This window comes from Cornus florida, unplaced genomic scaffold, assembly GCF_030987335.1.
Source record: "Cornus florida cultivar Cherokee Brave unplaced genomic scaffold, ASM3098733v1 CherokeeBrave_3.0.0_Hap2_Chr10, whole genome shotgun sequence".
NCBI classification, from domain to species: domain Eukaryota; kingdom Viridiplantae; phylum Streptophyta; class Magnoliopsida; order Cornales; family Cornaceae; genus Cornus; species Cornus florida.
In genome coordinates this window covers 54,727,205-54,746,150 of record NW_026775580.1, presented here as the reverse complement: position 1 = coordinate 54,746,150, position 18,946 = coordinate 54,727,205, and the positions used below count along the sequence as shown (strand labels likewise).

The window sequence follows — 18,946 nt, the reverse complement described above, 5'->3', positions numbered from 1 at the left end:
TATATATATATATATATATATATATATATATATATATATATATTTTATTAGTATACATATATATATATATAGATATATATATGATTTACTACACCTGGCCCCCCCACCCCCAAAACATTCAGCTGAATCAGCCCTCAAATTAGGGCACCGCGCACAACCAAAATTTCCCTCCTCCCTTCCCTCTTGCCCTAACCCTCTGTTCTTCACCTTCTCCTGAATCTGCATTCTCCTCCACCTTCAGGCTTCACACAAACTGACAATCTGTTGGACCACCACTTTGCTGAGGATGCAAATTGCAATCTAGGACATGGTCTGGGACTCTGGAAGACTATCGAAAAGGTCTTTTTTTATTTTTATTTTTTATTTTTTTTTTCCGATTTGCCATTCTCTCTGTTTTTTGTTCTTGCTATTTGCCTTGCGATTTGCCATTGTTGCTATATTTCTTCATGATGAATGAAGTTGATTATTTGAAATTTTGCTTTATTTCTCCTTTTGATGGAATTCTTTTCCAATTTTTATTCTGAAATTCAACATCTGAGCTTTAAATGTGAGCTATGTCTAGTCTGATTTTTATTTTTTGCTGTGGTTTTCCAGTGAGAGAGAGTTATACATTTGAGGGGAATTGAACTACAAATCAAAAACATGATGATCTCTTTTATATGAACAGAGAAGTATGGTCTTTTTGTCAACAACAAATTCTTGCCTGGAACTATTTAATAGATTATATATATATCTTGATTCCATTCCATGTCTTTGATGCACAAATTAGAAACAGCTTTTTATGTTAAAGGACTTGAAGTTTACATTTTTCATGAATGCACGCTACCCTGTTTCAGGCCTTGCTTCAGGCTCTTTTTTTTCTTTTTTTTTTTTTTTTTCCCGGAAAGTGCTTCAGGCTGTTTTTGTTTATATATCAATTATGCATATCATATGTTTAACCCTCAGGATTTAGAACTGATGCAATATATAGTTATATACTTGCACCATGTCATATACCAGTATTAGTTATAAACACAGATAAAACTCAAAATCTTTTGAAGTCATTATTTATTAAATAAAAACCAACATGGTGTAAATACCATGTCTTTTTACAATCTTCCAAAATTTTTTTAGGAATAATTTGTTGTTCTTGTTGGTTTTGATTAGTGAAGTTAATGAGGATATAGCATTTTTACTTGATAAATGCGAGCTATGTCTTTGTTCCACAATGTTGCACACTCCGGCCCCACCTTACATTAAATCTTGGCTCCGCCCCTGTCGTTGGAACTCTGAGGAATGATACTATATATTTCATGTAGTTAAAAAATATATATATTTCAGCCCAAACCAGTCCAATCCAACTGTTAATTTATACCTTTTAAGTTTAAAACAGCCTGTGTGCATCCCATAATAGGCCCGTCTAACTAAAATGCCCATAGCCCATTTTGCAACTAGTTACAAAATGCCCATTGCCCTATTCCTAAATCAGTCTCATAACCACGACCTAACTTGAACATTCCCAACCGGCAAAATCGGCGACGACGAGGCAATTCCCACGACGCGCAACACGAACCAGTGACCACTGGTCGGCGACCAAAAATCCAACAACACTCAAACAATTGATTTCCTTGTACGTTTCTCTATATCTCTTTCTTTTCTTCTCTGTTTTTTCAAATTTAATTATTCATGAATTCCAATATAATTTACAAAACTTTTTACGGAGGAGTTCAATAAATTTATTTTTTCTTTCAAGGTTAAAATAATAAATAAAACATAAAAATAGATGACAGTTGAAAATTTTAACACATAGTTGGGCTTAGGCTTGCATTCAATCAGTCACACGTAACTAATGTGCTCAACCTACGGTTCTAAGTACGAGCCCACATGATTTTCCTAAATCCTAACCTAATGGATTTGATTTGGGCTTGGATTGAATAATACTCCACTTTTAAGTTCAGCCCAACTTTGAAGCCCTAGTCCAACCAAATTGAAGGTCGGCTCAACCGACCCAAGTCCAGGTATCCTTCAAACCCTCTCTCCAACTCCCCAATTCTCAGCGTCGCAACGTCTCTCTCCCACAAAAACACACACACAGACACACAATCAATTTGTAGTGATTGAAGAGCGTTTGAACGATGTGAGTGCTTGCTTCTTCACCAACTATTTTTCCTTTCTTGAATACTCAAAAGCTACTTTAGAATCACAAAACATTACTATTTGTTTTCTCTCTCTAAAACTGAATATAAAAATTTTCTCTGTGAAGGTCTCAAATCTGTGTGAAGAATTTGCCCAAGTACGCTGCCGAAGATCGCCTCAGAGAATTCTTTTCTCAGAAAGGAGAAGTCACTGACGCCAAGCTCATGCGCACCAAGTATATATTCTCCAATTGCTGTTCTGATTTTTCATTTTATATATATATATACACACACACATATATGTATATATTATGTATATATGTGCGGTGTGTTATAGAACTTGTTTGGGTAATAATAAATGTTTGATTTTTGAATTGTGTAGAGATGGAAAGAGTCGGCAATTCGGATTTATAGGGTATCGAACTGAGCATGAAGCTGAGGAAGCTTTGAAATACTTTAACAATTCCTACTTTGATACTTTTAGAATTACTTGTGAGGTGTGAGTCTCAATTCTCGTTGTTATTAATGTAGTTTTGATAAATTTCTTCTATTGTTATTAATGTAGTTTTGATATATTGTTACTGTGAATTTTTTGCTACCCCGGTTCCCACTTTTCTACCTTTTTTAACATTGGAGAAACGAGAATGAATATAGTAAATTGGATGCGTATAGGTACAAACACACACACAAACATATACTTAAAAGACTGTATTTTTCTAATTAGAAGTCTATTAGCGTGATATGGCAATTCTTGAAGCTCAAAAAGATGCACACATGATAGTTGTTTCGTAATGGGTTTAAGTATATAGTGAATATTTGGAAGCACATCAAGTCGGACAAAAAATAGTGACACTCAGCAATCTGTTTGAGTGTTTGTAGCATGCCATGTGAGAACTATTAAAGTCTTTTGTTTGTTGTGATATATTGAGTGCGCAAATACACAAAGATGCTGACCCATAAGAGAATGGCTTTGGCTTGAACTACGAGGCTAGTAAAACCCATAAGCTTTCTTTCAAGATAATTTTAATGTACTGAATGTTGAAAAGAACATATATTACACATTCAATATGTATTTTCCTTAACATTTTAGAAGTAAATGTTGTTTGCATATTGCCAGATTGCTCGTAAAGTGGGGGATCCAAATGTTCCACGGCCATGGAGTCGGCATTCTTTGAAGAAACAAGAGAAATCAACGGAAGAGGGAAAAAAGGTTACTGGCCCTAAAAGTCTGGGCCTTCCAAATTCTAAAGGAGAAAAAAAAGATAGTAAAAATATAAATGATAATAATGACCCTCAGCTTCAAGAGTTCCTTCAGGTAATGCAGCCCCGAATTAAGTCAAAATTGTGGGCAAATGATTCGTTGACGGCTCCCCCTCTTGAGCAAAAGGGAAAATTAGAAAGAGGGGATGGCAAAGAGGAATCAACTCTTGTGCAGGCTGAGTTAAATGAAAGAGATGATGGGTCTTCAGACGGTGAAGCAGCTGAGAGACCACACAATTTGTCTCATGCTGAAGTTATCTCGGATATGGATTACTTCAAAAGTAGGGTAAGGAAAGAATGGTCAGATTCAGAAAGCGGTGATGATGAGAATGACAATGATGAGGATGATGATGACAACGATCATGGTGGCAACAATTCTTTCCAGAAAAGCCATGGGGGCCATGATGTTCATAAAATAGATCCTAAGGGACAACATGATTCCCTTGAAGGAGATGCTTCTGAAGAGGAGGTTGAAAAGGGATCTTCTCAAGAATTTGATGATGAAATGATTGAATTGGATAATCCATCAAGTTCAAAAGATGGGAAAGGAAATGTTTTAGAGACTGCCCGTCTTTTCGTCCGTAATCTGCCATATACTGCCACGTAGGCTCCTTGTCTTATGTTACATATTTTCCATACAATGTGAGATGAATTCATTTTTTATTCTGGCGACCAGTGCTGATTGATTATTCTAAAAACTTTGATGGTTTTTTATGTATTTCAGTGAGGACGAGCTTGAAGAGCATTTTAGCAAGTACGGTCGTGTCTCACAGGTACATCTTGTTATTGATAGAGACACCAAACGGTCCAAGGGAATTGCTTATGTTCTTTATGCGCTTCCAGAATCTGCAGCTAGGTATTGCTTCTAGGTTAAAGCTTCAAGATTTGTAATATCCTCATGTTTAGGTTGACATTTGTGCTTTGATTTGCAACCTTTATGAGCTTATTTCCCTGATTTTCATGCCTCAAATTGTGAGGATTTGGATGCTGCACTCTGAGGATCAACTTATTTCAGTATTGAGACTTGGTCCCCAACTCCCTGTAAACCAACCAGAATTTATATTGCCAAAATGCTGTGTTAATAATACGCAGCTTATGTGCTATGTATTGGTAAAATACACGAGCCAAGCTGCTTCTTTCCTCATATACTTCTTGATTGATGAGGTCATAGACTTGGTATCTTTCCTCATAATCTTATCTTGTGTTGAGGAATATGAATACAAATGTCTTAAGTTCTTACGTGCTTCCTAACATGCTGGACAAGCATGTCTAGATCTTGGCCATTTTCTGATGTGATCTATGTTGTCTGTGCTTTTACAATAATCATCATTGTTTTTTATTTTTTATTTCAGGGCATTAGAAGAGCTGGACAATTCAATTTTTCAAGGCAGGTTATTGCATATTATGCCAGCAAAGCAAAAAAGTGCTCCTGAGAAACAAGAGTAAGTGGGAAATATGTTAACCACTTTTTGCCTTCCAAGGTTGCATTTTTATTTAACCTTTTTTCGCCTTCCAAGGTTGCAATTTTGCTATGTTTGTGTGTGCGTGTGGTTTAAGTCAAGCAGGAGCTTATATATTTTTTTTTGATAAGTAATAATGAATTAAAAAAAAGGCCTTCAAAAGGGGAACGCGTCCCTTAAACAAGCAGGAGCTTATATTTAATCCTCAACCACTTTATAGGATCAATTTTTCTGTGAACCAATCTTCGAAGAAGTTAAAGCAGCAGAGGGAGGAGGAGAAGAAGAAATCTGAAGCCAGTGGAAATACACAAGCATGGAACAGTTTGTTCATGCGCCCTGATACGGTATCTTTCAAGTCAATTATAGTATTGGGAAGATTAATTTCAGTGTATTTCAGATTTTCTTTTACATTTCCTAGTAATGTCATGTGGAATTGAAACAAAACATAAAATTTGACGGTATTATTTATGGACCAGAACCTCTGTTAGCAATTATCCTTTCAGTTATGGATTTGCCGGTTGTTCTTTATCACTGTTATGTGGAGTTGAAACAAAACATAAAATTTGACTGTATTATTTATGGACCAGAGCCTTGTTAGCAATTATTCTTTCAGTTATGCATTTGCTTCGTGGCCTGCTCTGAGATTTCAATCATATTTTCATATTATTTTTGGGCATTATTAGGTTGTTGAAAACATTGCTAGGAAATTTGGTGCAAGTAAAAGTGATTTACTTGACCGAGAAGCTGATGATCTTGCTGTACATATTGCTTTGGGAGAAACTCAAGTTATTGCAGAAACAAAAAAGGCTCTTGTAAATGCTGGAGTTAATATATCATCTTTAGAGGAATACACCGCTGGGAAAACTGAAGGTGTGAAAAGAAGCAACCATGTTATTTTGGTGAAGAACTTGCCTTACGGTTCTTCTGAAGGCGAGCTGGCTAAGATGTTTGGGAAATTTGGGAGCTTGGACAAAATTATTCTCCCTCCAACAAAAACATTGGCCTTGGTATGCAAAACTATATTTTTACTTTTCTTCAGATTTATATGACTTGATGTGCATATGCAACATTAAATGTGTTATACTGCTACTGAACGGATCCAACGACATATATTAAGCTCTCAACCATCTACTATATGTGAGGCTTCTCTTGCATGTGGAGGGACATACAAGTAGAATACAGTGCAAACAAATACACACTAAAGGAAAGATCTCCTGCTGGAGAGACTTGAACCTAAGACCTTCCAAAACCAGAGCATCGTGATATCATGCTAAACAATAAACCCAATAGCTGAAGCAGCCCAACATATATAATAGAGCTCTGAACAGTAACAATTTGTTTGAAATGGCCTTCAATTAATAGAGATACTAGTGGACTAGTTGTTTTATTTGAATAATGAACTATTTATTTAGATTTGGATTCACAAGAGTTCTAATCTAGGAAATCCATACCACTGAATTCATTTGGAACGGATAATAATTTTGCAAAGTGATTTGTGGTGTTTGACACTGAGTGGATGTGCTTTGCAGGCCTTTACAATTGACATACTAGAGTTGTTTTCTTTGTTTATTTTTTGTGAGCTGGCACTAAAGTATTAAACAGAGTAAGGGCTTGGAATAATTCAAGGCACGATATGTGAATGACCTATGAAGCATGAGGATGGATAGATGACACAACATAATATGTACATTCAGACATGGCAAATATTTAAAAAGGACATAGACATGGCATGGGCACGATGGCAAAGGAATGCATTTATTTTAAATAGAATTATATTATAGAGAACAAAACATTAGTTTATGAGTAGTAAATCTAACACTTCCTCCATTCCCAAAATAAATACCACTTTTGATGACTCCAACTTAAAGGGGACATGAGATTTATGCATTTCTCCATTTGAAATTCTAAATCTAACCCTCTAAAAATTTTAGGATATAAATTGTTAATTTAGACAACTGTTCAAATTTGAAAAAATTAGGAGATCCATTTTGTCACATTGACCTTTCAAAAGAAACACTTCTTTTTGGACACTTCGGGACAGGAGGGGATATTTCCATTAGTTGCATAGCTTGAATTGTTTCTTTTGCCATCCCAAAAGGGAGGCATGCCTGTGTTAACTTACTAAAAATGATAAATGAATCTAACATTCTGATATGAAAATGCCATTTGAATCCTGTGAGCAGTCACTAGCAAATAATAATTAAGGTAAGGTTTGTATCCAGTCTATCCCTCCCAACTCTCCCAATTGATGAAGACCACACTAGGTAATAATGATACTCTTAAAAGTTAAAACCTAATGGTACTTATCAAAAAAAAAAAAAAAAAAAAAAAGAAGTTAAAACCTAATAGTATATGATTTTAACATGAAATTTGTAACTCACAAATCTCAAAAATTAATTATCTCTATGCTGTATGGATTAGAACACTTTGAGGACATGACATGTTGAATGTGTTTATGAATGTATTGTTTTTAAAATATGGTCCAATTTCCTAAAAAATCTATATAAACCTTTGGTTTGATTTTTCCATACAATTATATTTTCTATGCTCAAGAAAATCATACGTAAAGATTCATCATTTACATGTTGACTATGATTATTGATATATGGTAGGCATGGTGGTTGTCTAGGGATGATGTTTAGCTTTGGGCAAAGAACCTTGCTTACCCAACAACCTTACTTACCTAACAACCTTAGTTGACTGATAGTTGATATGTGAGACGTACTTGACAATTGCCTAGGAATGTTCAGCTATAGCCTAGGTTTGGTCTAGCAAGCTATGTTTTGGGCCTCTAATTACCAGAAAATAGTAACACCTAGCAATTCATGCTCTATATGCGTGTTCCAAAAATATCGAACACTTTCGTATCACAACACAGAGTTTAGCTGTCTGAATTATTTCTTCTTATCTCTTCTATTTGTTTCTCTTTAAGATTAGCATCAAAAGAGCATATAAATCAGGAACTCAACGTAATTAGGATAAACCAACACAATGCTTTTTACATGTCTGAACGTACAATATGTGGACTTTCAACAGTTTTGTTTTACATTCCTCATAACTGGGTAGGAAAAGCTGTAGCTTTTGCAGTAGAACTTTCTCCATTACATTCTGACTTTATATTTGAATAGGCTACCCTATCTAACCACATTCCCATTTCCAAAGCATTCCGTATACAATAATGATCCGTGTTCCAAGTAACATTGGTTGGCCTTGTAGATCATTTGGGTTTGGACATACTTGGCCTTTGTCCATCTTGCCATTTAAAAAATCAGTGTTGATGTATTGATAATCTGGAAGCTGATTGTAAGAATTCCTTCTATCCTTGTTTCATTTGGCTAAGATTAGGGGAAGGATTTCTTCTTTTTTTTCGTCTAAAAAGTTGATGTCTGTTTGATGAGTATTTTAATTAATCAACATTTTTATTGCTGCAAAGTAAAAGCAAGTGTCATAACTGGTGGAAATAATAATAATAATAAAAATAAAAAATAAAAAAAAATTTGGTATTGATTGTTAAATTGTATGTTTCTATATCGTATGGTATTTTTAAACATGATATATCAGGTTGTATTTCTTGAACCCGCTGAAGCACGTGCAGCTTTCAGAGGTTTAGCTTACAAGCGTTGCAAGTTTGTCTTTATTCTGATCACTAGTAATGACCACAAATTGTGGTATATATGATGATTCAGATTTTATGATCTTACAATACAAAAACACTTAATTGATCTTGATTCCATTTAAAGAGTAAAACAAGTTTTAAAAAAATAGGAGTACAGAAATCTTGTGGATTCTCTAAGAGATTACATGAATTGTGGGATCCCAAGTCAAGTCCTGATTCTACAGTTAACTACTAAATAGCCTTAACGTTATATTGATGTTGTGGCTCTTTTTTTGCTTGCGGGTCATGGACACTTTTAATACTCTCTTGTAGCCCGATGTATAAGGGCGTTTAGGGTTTGGAGGGGGATAACGAGTGACACTGAAATCCGCAGAAAAGAGTGAGAGTGAGAATTATGGTTTGGGGGTTGAAACTTGTAATCTCCTGATTTTTGCATAGTGAACCACGTAGACTTTGTGTTCTTTGTGTGTCGTGTTTACTTTTTCGTCGTGATTCGTGATTTGTCCTTGGTTCGCTGTATTTGTTGTAAAAGTTATTCTTATATTGGCCGAGTCTTGAAGACTCTCCTAGATGTATCAAGTTAGACACTTTTGTCAAAATTTTCTACCCATTTTGACTTTCAGCAACTCTTATATACGTTACTTTATAAACCAATTTGGCCAATCAATATCTCAGTCTGACTAGTATGGGTACAGTGTTGTTTCCTTTTCCTTTTTTTTATTTTTATTTTATTTTTATTTTATCTTATAAGTAGTGTTGATGTTTGTGTGTGTGCGCTCATATAAAGAGCATACGTTTTTGTGCTCCAAATATTTGTTTTAATGTTACTATATTCATGACTTTTAGTTATTGTTAGTGTATTCTTCACTCTTCAGAATCTTAATATGCAGAAATATTATTAGAGCTTATCCTTGTTGTATTGTAGAATTTTTAGGACCCCATTAGGAGTGATGATGATATGAAATGTAGATTTGTAATACTCCTAATTTAAAAGGATAGTCTCGGCATTTTAATTTTTTATTTTATTGTTTGTTTATTTGGTTAATTGCTAATTTTTGGTTGTTTAATTATTTATTTGCGTTTATTAATTGATATTTGACTTAAATTGATATTTAATGGTTTTCTGTGCATTGTTTCGTTTATTTAAATTATTAATTGTTGTGTGTTATTTTCGTAAATTATTAATTGTATTATTCTATTTGTATTTCACTGTTTTAAGATTACGTTATTAAATTAGTGTAATTATTGTAATTAGGTTACGTGAGTTTTTTTTAAATACATTAATTTACTTACGGTTCTTTTGGACGTCACCTAAGTGTAGCCGACATAGATTTTAAACGTAGGTTTTGTTGTATGGGCTGACTAGGATTAAGATTAGGGCTCTGTCTCTAATATTACAAGGATTAGGGTTTTATAGTTAAGCCTATAAATCCACCATTATACTTTTAAGTTTAGGGTTTACAATCATAACATTTAGCTTATAGACGTAAACTAGTTCTGTAAAAACAGAGGGTTGAGAAAATAGCACTGTAAGGTCTGTCAAGGAGAAGAATAGAGAGGACCAAGGGGGTGTGGTGGTGGACTATCTAGAACCAGAGGAGGCTTGACAGTGGTTCAGTGTTGCCGGAACAGTGGACACGACGCCGAGATTTCATAACTAAGATCACAGGCAAGTTCTTTTCTTCCTTCTTCCCGTTGGCTTGTGTTTTGTGCACCTAGATAGTCTCTAGGAGATTAATTGGACATTAATTGAACTATACATGATCATTATATGTTATATTTGATTATCTATTATTGGTGAAATTTATCTGAAATCATTCTGTCATGTATGGTTTTGTATCGTCTATGTTTTGGCATAAAATGGGCCACTGTTTTAATTTTGTTCTGAATCTTACTACATCAAACCAAGGTCTGAATTAATACTAGATGTAATTTAAGATCTGTAAGTTCAATATAGAGGAAGAATAGTAAGGTTGGAGTGGTCGGAGACGAAGAGGATGAGCTGAAACGGAGCAGAAGGAGACCGGAAGCTCTCAGAAGAAGTGAGAGCCGGCTCCATAGAAGTGGGAGCAGGCTCCCACCCATGTAGAGCCGGCTCCAGGCTAAAAGAGCCTGCTCCCAAGAATTAGAGCAGGCTCTCTCTTCAATTTTAGTATTATGATGTTTTTTAATTTTTTTTTTTTTTTTTACGAGCTGTTGTTACTGTTGGAGCATGGAAACTATTCTGATTATTCTGGGACTTTACAGAGTGATTAGGAAGATGGTTTTGGGTATCATTAAGACCTTAAATTAATTAAAATTCAGTTCTAAGTACTTGGAACAAACAGTATCAAATTAGCGTAATTGTGTTAGACTGTTACCGGATAGAAGAGATTAATTGCTTAAACTAAATTTTAGCAATTTAATGGGAAACAGCATGATTATAAAAGTTGTTCTAAATGCATTATAGGGTCATTGATGTATTGAATTTGATCTATGCATGCTTTGGGGGCTAATTGTTGAAATCTTAATATTTTTCTGCAATTACATGGATTATGGTTTGGATTTTAGTTGCGAGAATATTAAATATTTTTCTGCAAATATGTGGATTATAGTTTGGACTGTAAATTACTAGATTATTATTTATGTATTGTAATTTACATGGATATGGAGGATTGTATGCACCGGTATGGGACGGTGGCATACTAGGGGACGGTTTAGCTCAAAACGCTAAGATTTAACCTACCAGATTAAAGGAATGGATTGTAAAATATTGAATCCTATTTGTGTTTAAGTCAGATCAACTGGCTAAGTTGAATGACTTCCTGGATTAACTGGTTATACTTAAGTCATATCAGCGGAATAAGTTGAGTGATTATCTGGACTGTGTTTTGTATGTCTCCTCAATGAATAATTGAATGACATACTCTGGTTTCGGACGGACTTTAGATATATAATTATGGTACCACGAGATGAGCTTGAGTCTCAGGCTCGTTGGTTAGGGTGCGTATATGCAGTGGATGCGTAGCTGGATATAGTAGGTAGGTGTACCCTGTTAGGTCTAGGTACTCATGCCCACCTTTGGGTGCGTTTTCGCATGTTGCCTTCTATTCAGGTTGAGACCCCTATTATAGTCTAGTGAATGTCCCTTAGTGTGGATATATATATGTATGAACTAAATAGATATTGTTTTAGGGTGTATCTGCGTATCAGGTCACTGTATGGATTGCAGTTAGATTAGAACTTATTCGTGGGCTTGACCCACTCCTTTATTCTTTTCAGGTACAGGACGGTTCCAGCCTTGGAGCTTGATCGTGCTGTTCGAGGACAGTTTCCCATTCATCCGATTACGTAGGACTTCTCTCGATGTTTCAGTTTTATTTACTTTCAGTTATTTCAGTTTAGTTGGGATTTTATTTAGGGGTCCACTAGATAGATTCCCGAGTTGTACACTTGGAGGTTTTGGATTCATTTTATTAATTACCGTCTGGAGGATTTGATAATGGATATTTCTGTTAGCTTTATTCTATTTCTTATTTCATTTAATATTCTGTGTTCGCTTTAAAATACTTTAATTGTTTGATATTCCCTCGGGTTTGGGCCTGGGCCTGATCAACCCGTGTCTCGGATCCGAGGGGTATCACAAGATTCCCATTTATTTTGTCATTTGGAAAAGAACAACGCATTCATGTAATTGAAATGAGAATGTTAAGATGAATGGTAAGTATAACTACAATAGGGAAGGGTTACTAATCAAAGTGTGAGGAAGATATTAGGAGGGACTCCTATCAGTGATAAGATTGACTTAGGTAATATGAACATTTATAACAAAGTCGGGGCAAGTCTCCTCTCAAAACATTCCTCCACCATATCCCATATTGCCTTTGATCGGTATTTAGCGCCCTATGGGAGACCAAGATAGGGAGATCGGAGGCAGGCCACCTTGCACCCCAAATCTTCTGCGAGTTCCTCTTTGTTGATCACCGCTCCCACTAAAAAAACTTTTTCTAAGTTCATCCCAAGTCTTGAAACCGCCTAAAAGCAACCCAAGATACATTTAAGGATTCTGAGCTGCAAATGATTGGCTGCACATAGGAAAAAAGTGTCATCAGCAACTGAAGGTGAGATTAATTTGCATAGAAGATAAGAGACAAAAAGTTAACATGGGATAAATTTATGAGAAATGATTTTTTAAAAGTAAATATAATAAGAGAAAAGACTTTGTAGTAGTGTTTACACCCCAATTTTCAGCTGCCGCCATCCAATAGGAAACTGACACGTGGTGAGTTCCATTGGAACTTGCTACAGCGAATTCTTGCATTGATAACCACCAGAAACTCGACACTTGGCTATACAAGAGTGAATAAATCACCTGCAGCTAGAGTCTCTGGAAAAATTAAAGTCCTAAAGCCAAGAACGACTCAGATGTTGTGACATGGTTTTAAGGATTAATTAGATAAGGAAAGGTTTCTGTAAAACACGGACTACCAAAGGCGAGGCATGTGACATGACCCAAAGGAATCTTAGTGTTCAAGTGCCACGTCGCAAACAAGGGAGTTCATATAAGAGGAAGACTTGAGTCAAAGATCGACTCTGGCAACTTTCATAGATTATGTGTCAACCCCAGAAGGCGGCCACTTTCCTTATTCAGTTGTTTAGCTCCTAATATCAAGCAAACATCCCACCAGAGAAGTAAACATGCATAAATTTTAGGAACCAACCAAGGAAGTTACTCCAAACGGGTCACTAATGGAGAAAATATAGGGAATCAACTGAAGGCTTGCTTAATATCAGCTAGTGGTGAAGAACTGCCATAAACGTGCGACACCCATTAAGGACTTCAAACCACTAGGGCCACTCCTCAGAAGCTTGTAATCATGAGAGAACATGATCTCACACGAGTAAACACTATGAAAAGACTAAGGAGTTCATGGGACAAATGGCACGATCTGGATGTTCCACATTGAAGCTTCCAACTGCCGAGGATAACTGATGCTGGAACTGCTACCTCCAGAGCTCTATAAATAGGATACCTTGATGTATATTGCAAACCCTGTTCAACACACACAACTCAACAATACTTTACTTCAATTATCTTTCAATTCCAGCAATTGTCTTTCAAGTATCTTTACATTCTTTCAATGTACTTCAATTATTTCCATTAATGTATTTTACTTTCCAAGCCCTGTACTTTCATTCCTTTACTTTCAGTTCTGCACTTCAATTCCTTTGCTTTCCAGTCATAGAAAAATTCTTGAAGTCCTTTGTTCCAATGGCAAAAAAGAACCTCGAAAGTGGTCACTCCAAACCTTCATTCAATCGCTTGATCCATTCCATCTTCCATTTCGAAAATAGTCTGGATTTTCACTTGTAACTTTCAGAGTTCCTGGCACGCCCGCAGTTCCTCTAGAACTGAAGAGTTTTTTTAGCCCAAACAAATAGGAAAGAATTAAAAAGATAATTCATGTGGCCAATCCAATTTATATATGATTAAGGCAAGGAAGATGATGATGAAGAATTGTAGACCCCCCATTGATCAAACGTAGGTTCCGATTTCAACAACCTTGCCCCTATTAATTTTTTTTTTTTTTTGATAAGTAAGAAATGCATTGAAAGCGTTCAAAAGGGGAACGCATCCCAAGATCACAAACACAGGGCCAAAACAGCCCTTTAAGCCTTCAAAGAGGCCAAGAAAACAACAATATCCTCATAAGATCTAAAATCTCTACCCAAAACCCAGCAAAAAATAGTGGAAAGAATAGAGAACTTAAGAAAAGAAATAGGCCTCTCCTTGCCCTCAAAATATCTTTTATTCCTCTCTAGCCAGATGCACCACCACACACAAAGAGGCGTAGCCCTCCAAGCATCACGAATATGGGCCCCCACAGAGCACCCTCTCCAAGCCTCAACCATCTGTCTAGAGGAGCGAGGCATAACCCAATGGAACCCAAACAAACAAAGCATCAAGTCCCAACATTCCTTAGCCACGGGGCAATAAAAAAGAAGATGGTCCACTGTCTCTTCATCCTGATGACACATGTAGCACCAATTGACAACCACCTGATTTCTCCTTCTCAAATTGTCTTGGGTCAAAATCTTACCCAAAATAGAGGTCCAAGCAAAAAAAGCCACATTGAGAGGAGCCTTAGAGCGCCAAACAGACTTCCACAGGAAGGATCCTCCAGGCTCAACTGTAAGACGCCTGAAGAAGGAACAAACATCAAAGCGACCTTGCGAATTTGGCTTCCAAATCCAACAATCAGAATCACCAGCCATGACGCCCTGTCGATACTGCGCCTCCAACAAAAGAGTGACATCCTCAACCTCCCAATCCTGAAAAGGACGTCTGAATCGAATATCCCAAACCAGTCTCCCATTATCAAGACAATAGTAATCAACCACCTTGGCCTGTTTATCCGAAGCCATCTTGAACAGCCGAGGGAAAGCGAGGGCAAGAGAAACCACCCCACACCAAACATCCTCCCAAAAACTGATCCTCCTGCCATCTAAGTCTGAAACGGACATGAGTGGAAAAGACAGCCCACCCCTTCCGAATGCACTTCCAAACTCCCACACCCCTTGGGCTACGCACCTCAAGAGAGCATAACCCTCCTCTACCTTCCCCATATCTACTCGCAACAACCTTCCGCTAGAGCCAGTGCCTCTCCACCCCAAACCTCCACAACCATTTCCCAAGGAGAGCTTTATTGAAAGGCACCAATTTACGAAGACCCAAACCACCATTATGAATCGGCCTGCACACTTGCTCCCACCGAACCAAATGAAACTTAAACTCCTCCCCTCTTCCCCCCCACAGAAAGTTACGTTGCAACTGTTCAATTCTCTTGGCAACAGAGAGGGGAATCTGAAAAAGTGAGATGAAATAAGTAGGAAGGCAAGAAAGGTTACTCTTAATCAGAGTAACCCGCCCCCTTTAGAGAGATATTGCTTCTTCCAACCCGCCAATCTCCTCTCAAACCTGTCCACAACAGGATCCCCTCTTCCCCCCACTGATTTTGTTTAATTATTTAAAAGATAAAACAAAATTAAGATTGCATTACCATATATAATCTTAAACTTCTGAATATTAAAATGGTATGGAGTGAGCACAGTGAGACTTCAACTGTGAGTGGTAGGAGGAACCTCTACAATTTAAGCGGAAAATAAAAACGATAAAGAAATATAGTTTTGGGGTTGGCTGTGTGCTCAGTCAAGTGCCTTCTATTTAATTACAGGATGGGCTTGCATATCTGGTGTCAGATTTTGCCAACTGTAATGATGACTTTGTGCTTGTGGAAGTAAATCAATAGTTACTTTGCTCGCTTGATGTGGAGTGCTAGTTAGCTTACTCAATGTTCGAGGAACTTTAGGTTAGTATCTTTCTGAATATATAGATCTCGGTTTAAAGAATTTTATGGCATTCAATATTATTGTGTGAGATATGGACTTATTGTTCCTTATCTAGTAAAATTTGCCTCCTTCAGGGGGTGATGGATGAACGCTTTAAGAGAGCCCAAATCGGACTGTCTGGAACTTTCTTGCCTTTCACTCTCCTGCGGGTGTGCCAACTTGATTCTCTATCTTTCTGAATAGTTAGATCTTGGTTTAAAGAATTTTAGGGCATTCAATATTATTGTGTGAGATACGGACCGTGTATTCTGCTTTGCCTTTGGAAGCCTCATCCTGTGGTTAGGATTGATTCAAGGGTAGAAAAGAGGTTTGAGTGATGATATCTGGTCATAGAAATTAAAGGCTTATGAAGTTCAGAAAGTTAAAAGGAAGTGGAGTAGAAGATCCTGAGACTCACTATTGCAGTCCCGTGGACATGACACCTAGAGTTCGATGCATCGCACAATCCTTGAAAGAGAATTATTTCTGAAAATTTTATCTGATCCTGTTTGCTATTGATTTGGAAAAAATTACCTAATTAGATATAAGCTTTTAGGTAACCCTAACTCTACTGAGACTTGCTCAGTAATTACGATCTAGAAATTGATCTGTAAAACCCATAGAAACCTAAACATTAAGATCCAAAAACTTGAGCTTGACTCAAAACTTCACCTATGGACCACCACTATGAACCATGTTCGATAACTCTTGATAATACCAAGATATCCTCAAACTTCAAATTTGAAGTTTAACATATATAAACTGAACCATATATGTATTAACTTATAGTTGATATTAAATAAGACTAGGTTCAAACTATATAAGATCTCAAGTGGCTTTTGCTTTTAAACTATCCCGATTGGCCATAACCTGCATTCTCTAATAGAATGCATCAATTCCATTGTCTTGTACTTCAAATTATTTATTTTTTAAAATTTGTTTGCATTTAAAAATCTTTTATCCAATATCTTACTTATCAAAAAAATACGTTTGCTTCGAGTCTCTCTCCGTCCCTCTTTGTAACCTTCCTTTCCTTGTTTATATTTTTACATTATTATCTTACTTCTACATACTTTTATGTCTGCTACTTATCGCATCAACGGTATTTGCTAGTTTAGGAGTTGTGGATATGCGTTATATTTTGTTTTTAATTTTGAATTAGGGATGCTCCACTGTATTTGGAATGGGCACCTGGCAATATTCTGAGTCAAAATTCAACATCTGTGGGTGATGCAAATAATTCTATCGTTGTTGGTGAAAATGATGCCAAGAGGGTATTATTAGAGCAACATGTGGAAGGAATAGCAGATGCTGACATTGATACTGACAGAGTTGAGGTTAGACATTATATATCAATTCCATCCATGCATTTCATACTCTGTATCTTTTTACTCCATAAATTTTCTTGAGCAGATTCCTTTATTTATTTATTGTCTTTTATATCTTCATTTCGTTAGGAGTCCCCTCTTAATGGGCATTCTTATGATCTAATTGTTACTAAATAGTGGTATAGTTGGACTGTATAAACAGTCACAGTTATGCTTGTATGTTCTTGCACAGATATGGACACTTCTTTCTAATTCTGAAAGATCAGCAACTGTAATTCTTGGGCTTCATTCCTTAGTTATCATTATAAACCATTGATTGCTCAAAAATACAGTCTTTTCATATTGTTGTTTATGTACTTGCTAACTAGTAATATTTAATGCTTTTAGCTTCTTGAGGTGTTACCGCTATAAACCTTATTGCAGCCTTTATGCTGTCTTCTTTAGTTTGTTTCAATATGATATCTGCAAGATGACTGGTAACCTAACTAGTAATATTTAATGCTATTAGCTTCTTGAGGTCTCACCACTATAAACCTTATTGCAGCCTCTACACTGTCTTCTTTAGTTTGTTTCAATATGATATCTGCAAGATGAATGGTAAATTTACTTTTCAAATATCTTTATTCAAATTATTCGTTAGTTTATTTATTTTAGGAAGAACTACCTCTTAACTTTATGGTGAAATTTCCTATGACATAAATCTCCACCATGATGTAGCATGATAGATAATTTGACAACTATAATCAAATATGGACCCAATAACACTCGGATCAATGCCCAAACTTGCAATAATCTGATTTTCGTCAGAAATCTGTGTTTCCTAAGAAATAGGCTCAGTTTTCCTGAGCCATGGGGCTTAATAACAAACCTTAAGAAAGGGTAGATGAATAAAGCAATATATATATCTGATCTTTTAATTCCCAAAAATGAATTCGTCGATGTCCTCATTACATCACATGCATATATAAATAATTCTAGTAAATTTGGTTATCAAGTTGTGGGCTTTGAAGTTATTTCATTACAAATAGTTCAAATTATAGTTTTTTTAGATCTAACTGAAAGTATAAAGTGGGGCTGTGCATTGGGAGGACTTGAGTGGTTTTGGCCCCAGAGAACTCTTTGGTATTTATTGACACAAACTAGCCTAAGCGTAGCCTGGCCTGTCCTGAACTCGGGCCTCAAACAACCAATCCAAGCTCAGGCAAAGGAGAGTATGTGAGACCAGGCCTGACTTTACAGTCTTTACATTGAGTATTGCAAGGGTGGGCTGGTCAGAGTTGGGATTTTACATTTTAGAACCCAAGGCAGCCCTAAAAATCTGAACAGGACACAATTCTTTGCTCAGACCGGCCTCATGGGCTTGTATCACAACTCCAAGCCCTCCCAAGATTGGGCTGGGTTTGTAGATCGGCCCATAATTGCATCTAATTGAAGCCTAGTGATAATTAAATAAGATGAAAAAGAACCGTCAGAATAAGACTCATAAAACTTAATCCTGTCATTGAATTTTCAAACCTAAAATACCCCTAATAACTGAATTAACTAAATTGAACAAATCAGCCCTTACTTTTTTTTTTTTTTTTTTTTAACTAAAAAACTATTACTCTCTTTGCACCTAAAATAACCTTGGATCTTGATCGCCATAAGTTTCCACCTGGGAGAAACTTGATCTTAAATTTTGTAAATGAAGCAGAACATTCCGGATGTTCTACTTACAAATTGGATTAGAGTACTTGTTAGAATTCATCTTTTCTGTTGGAATCAACTAGGGTGACATCAGGGATTTTCTTCTCCCTTGCA

General features: G+C 36.3%; 1 protein-coding gene across 8 annotated transcripts in view; it reads left to right on the top strand.

Annotated features, from left to right (window-relative positions):
- LOC132276287 (pentatricopeptide repeat-containing protein At3g57430, chloroplastic-like) overlaps positions 1-18,946 on the top strand; it is a 29,265-nt gene that overhangs the window by 5,979 nt on the left and 4,340 nt on the right. For 3 of the 8 annotated variants that reach the window (XM_059777644.1, XM_059777643.1, XM_059777651.1), the window contains exons 2-11: positions 2,243-2,350; positions 2,497-2,611; positions 3,232-3,977; positions 4,099-4,230; positions 4,727-4,816; positions 5,055-5,178; positions 5,518-5,841; positions 8,396-8,460; positions 11,712-11,780; positions 16,981-17,155. In XM_059777644.1, the coding sequence (XP_059633627.1) occupies positions 2,243-2,350; positions 2,497-2,611; positions 3,232-3,977; positions 4,099-4,230; positions 4,727-4,816; positions 5,055-5,178; positions 5,518-5,841; positions 8,396-8,460; positions 11,712-11,780; positions 16,981-17,155 (1,948 nt within the window). Of the gene's footprint in view, positions 1-114; positions 340-594; positions 672-1,101; positions 1,610-2,242; positions 2,351-2,496; positions 2,612-3,231; positions 3,978-4,098; positions 4,231-4,726; positions 4,817-5,054; positions 5,179-5,517; positions 5,842-8,395; positions 8,461-11,711; positions 11,781-16,980; positions 17,156-18,946 lie in introns of those variants that run through there. The other 5 variants (XM_059777648.1, XM_059777650.1, XM_059777645.1 and 2 more) reach the window with 5 other exon arrangements.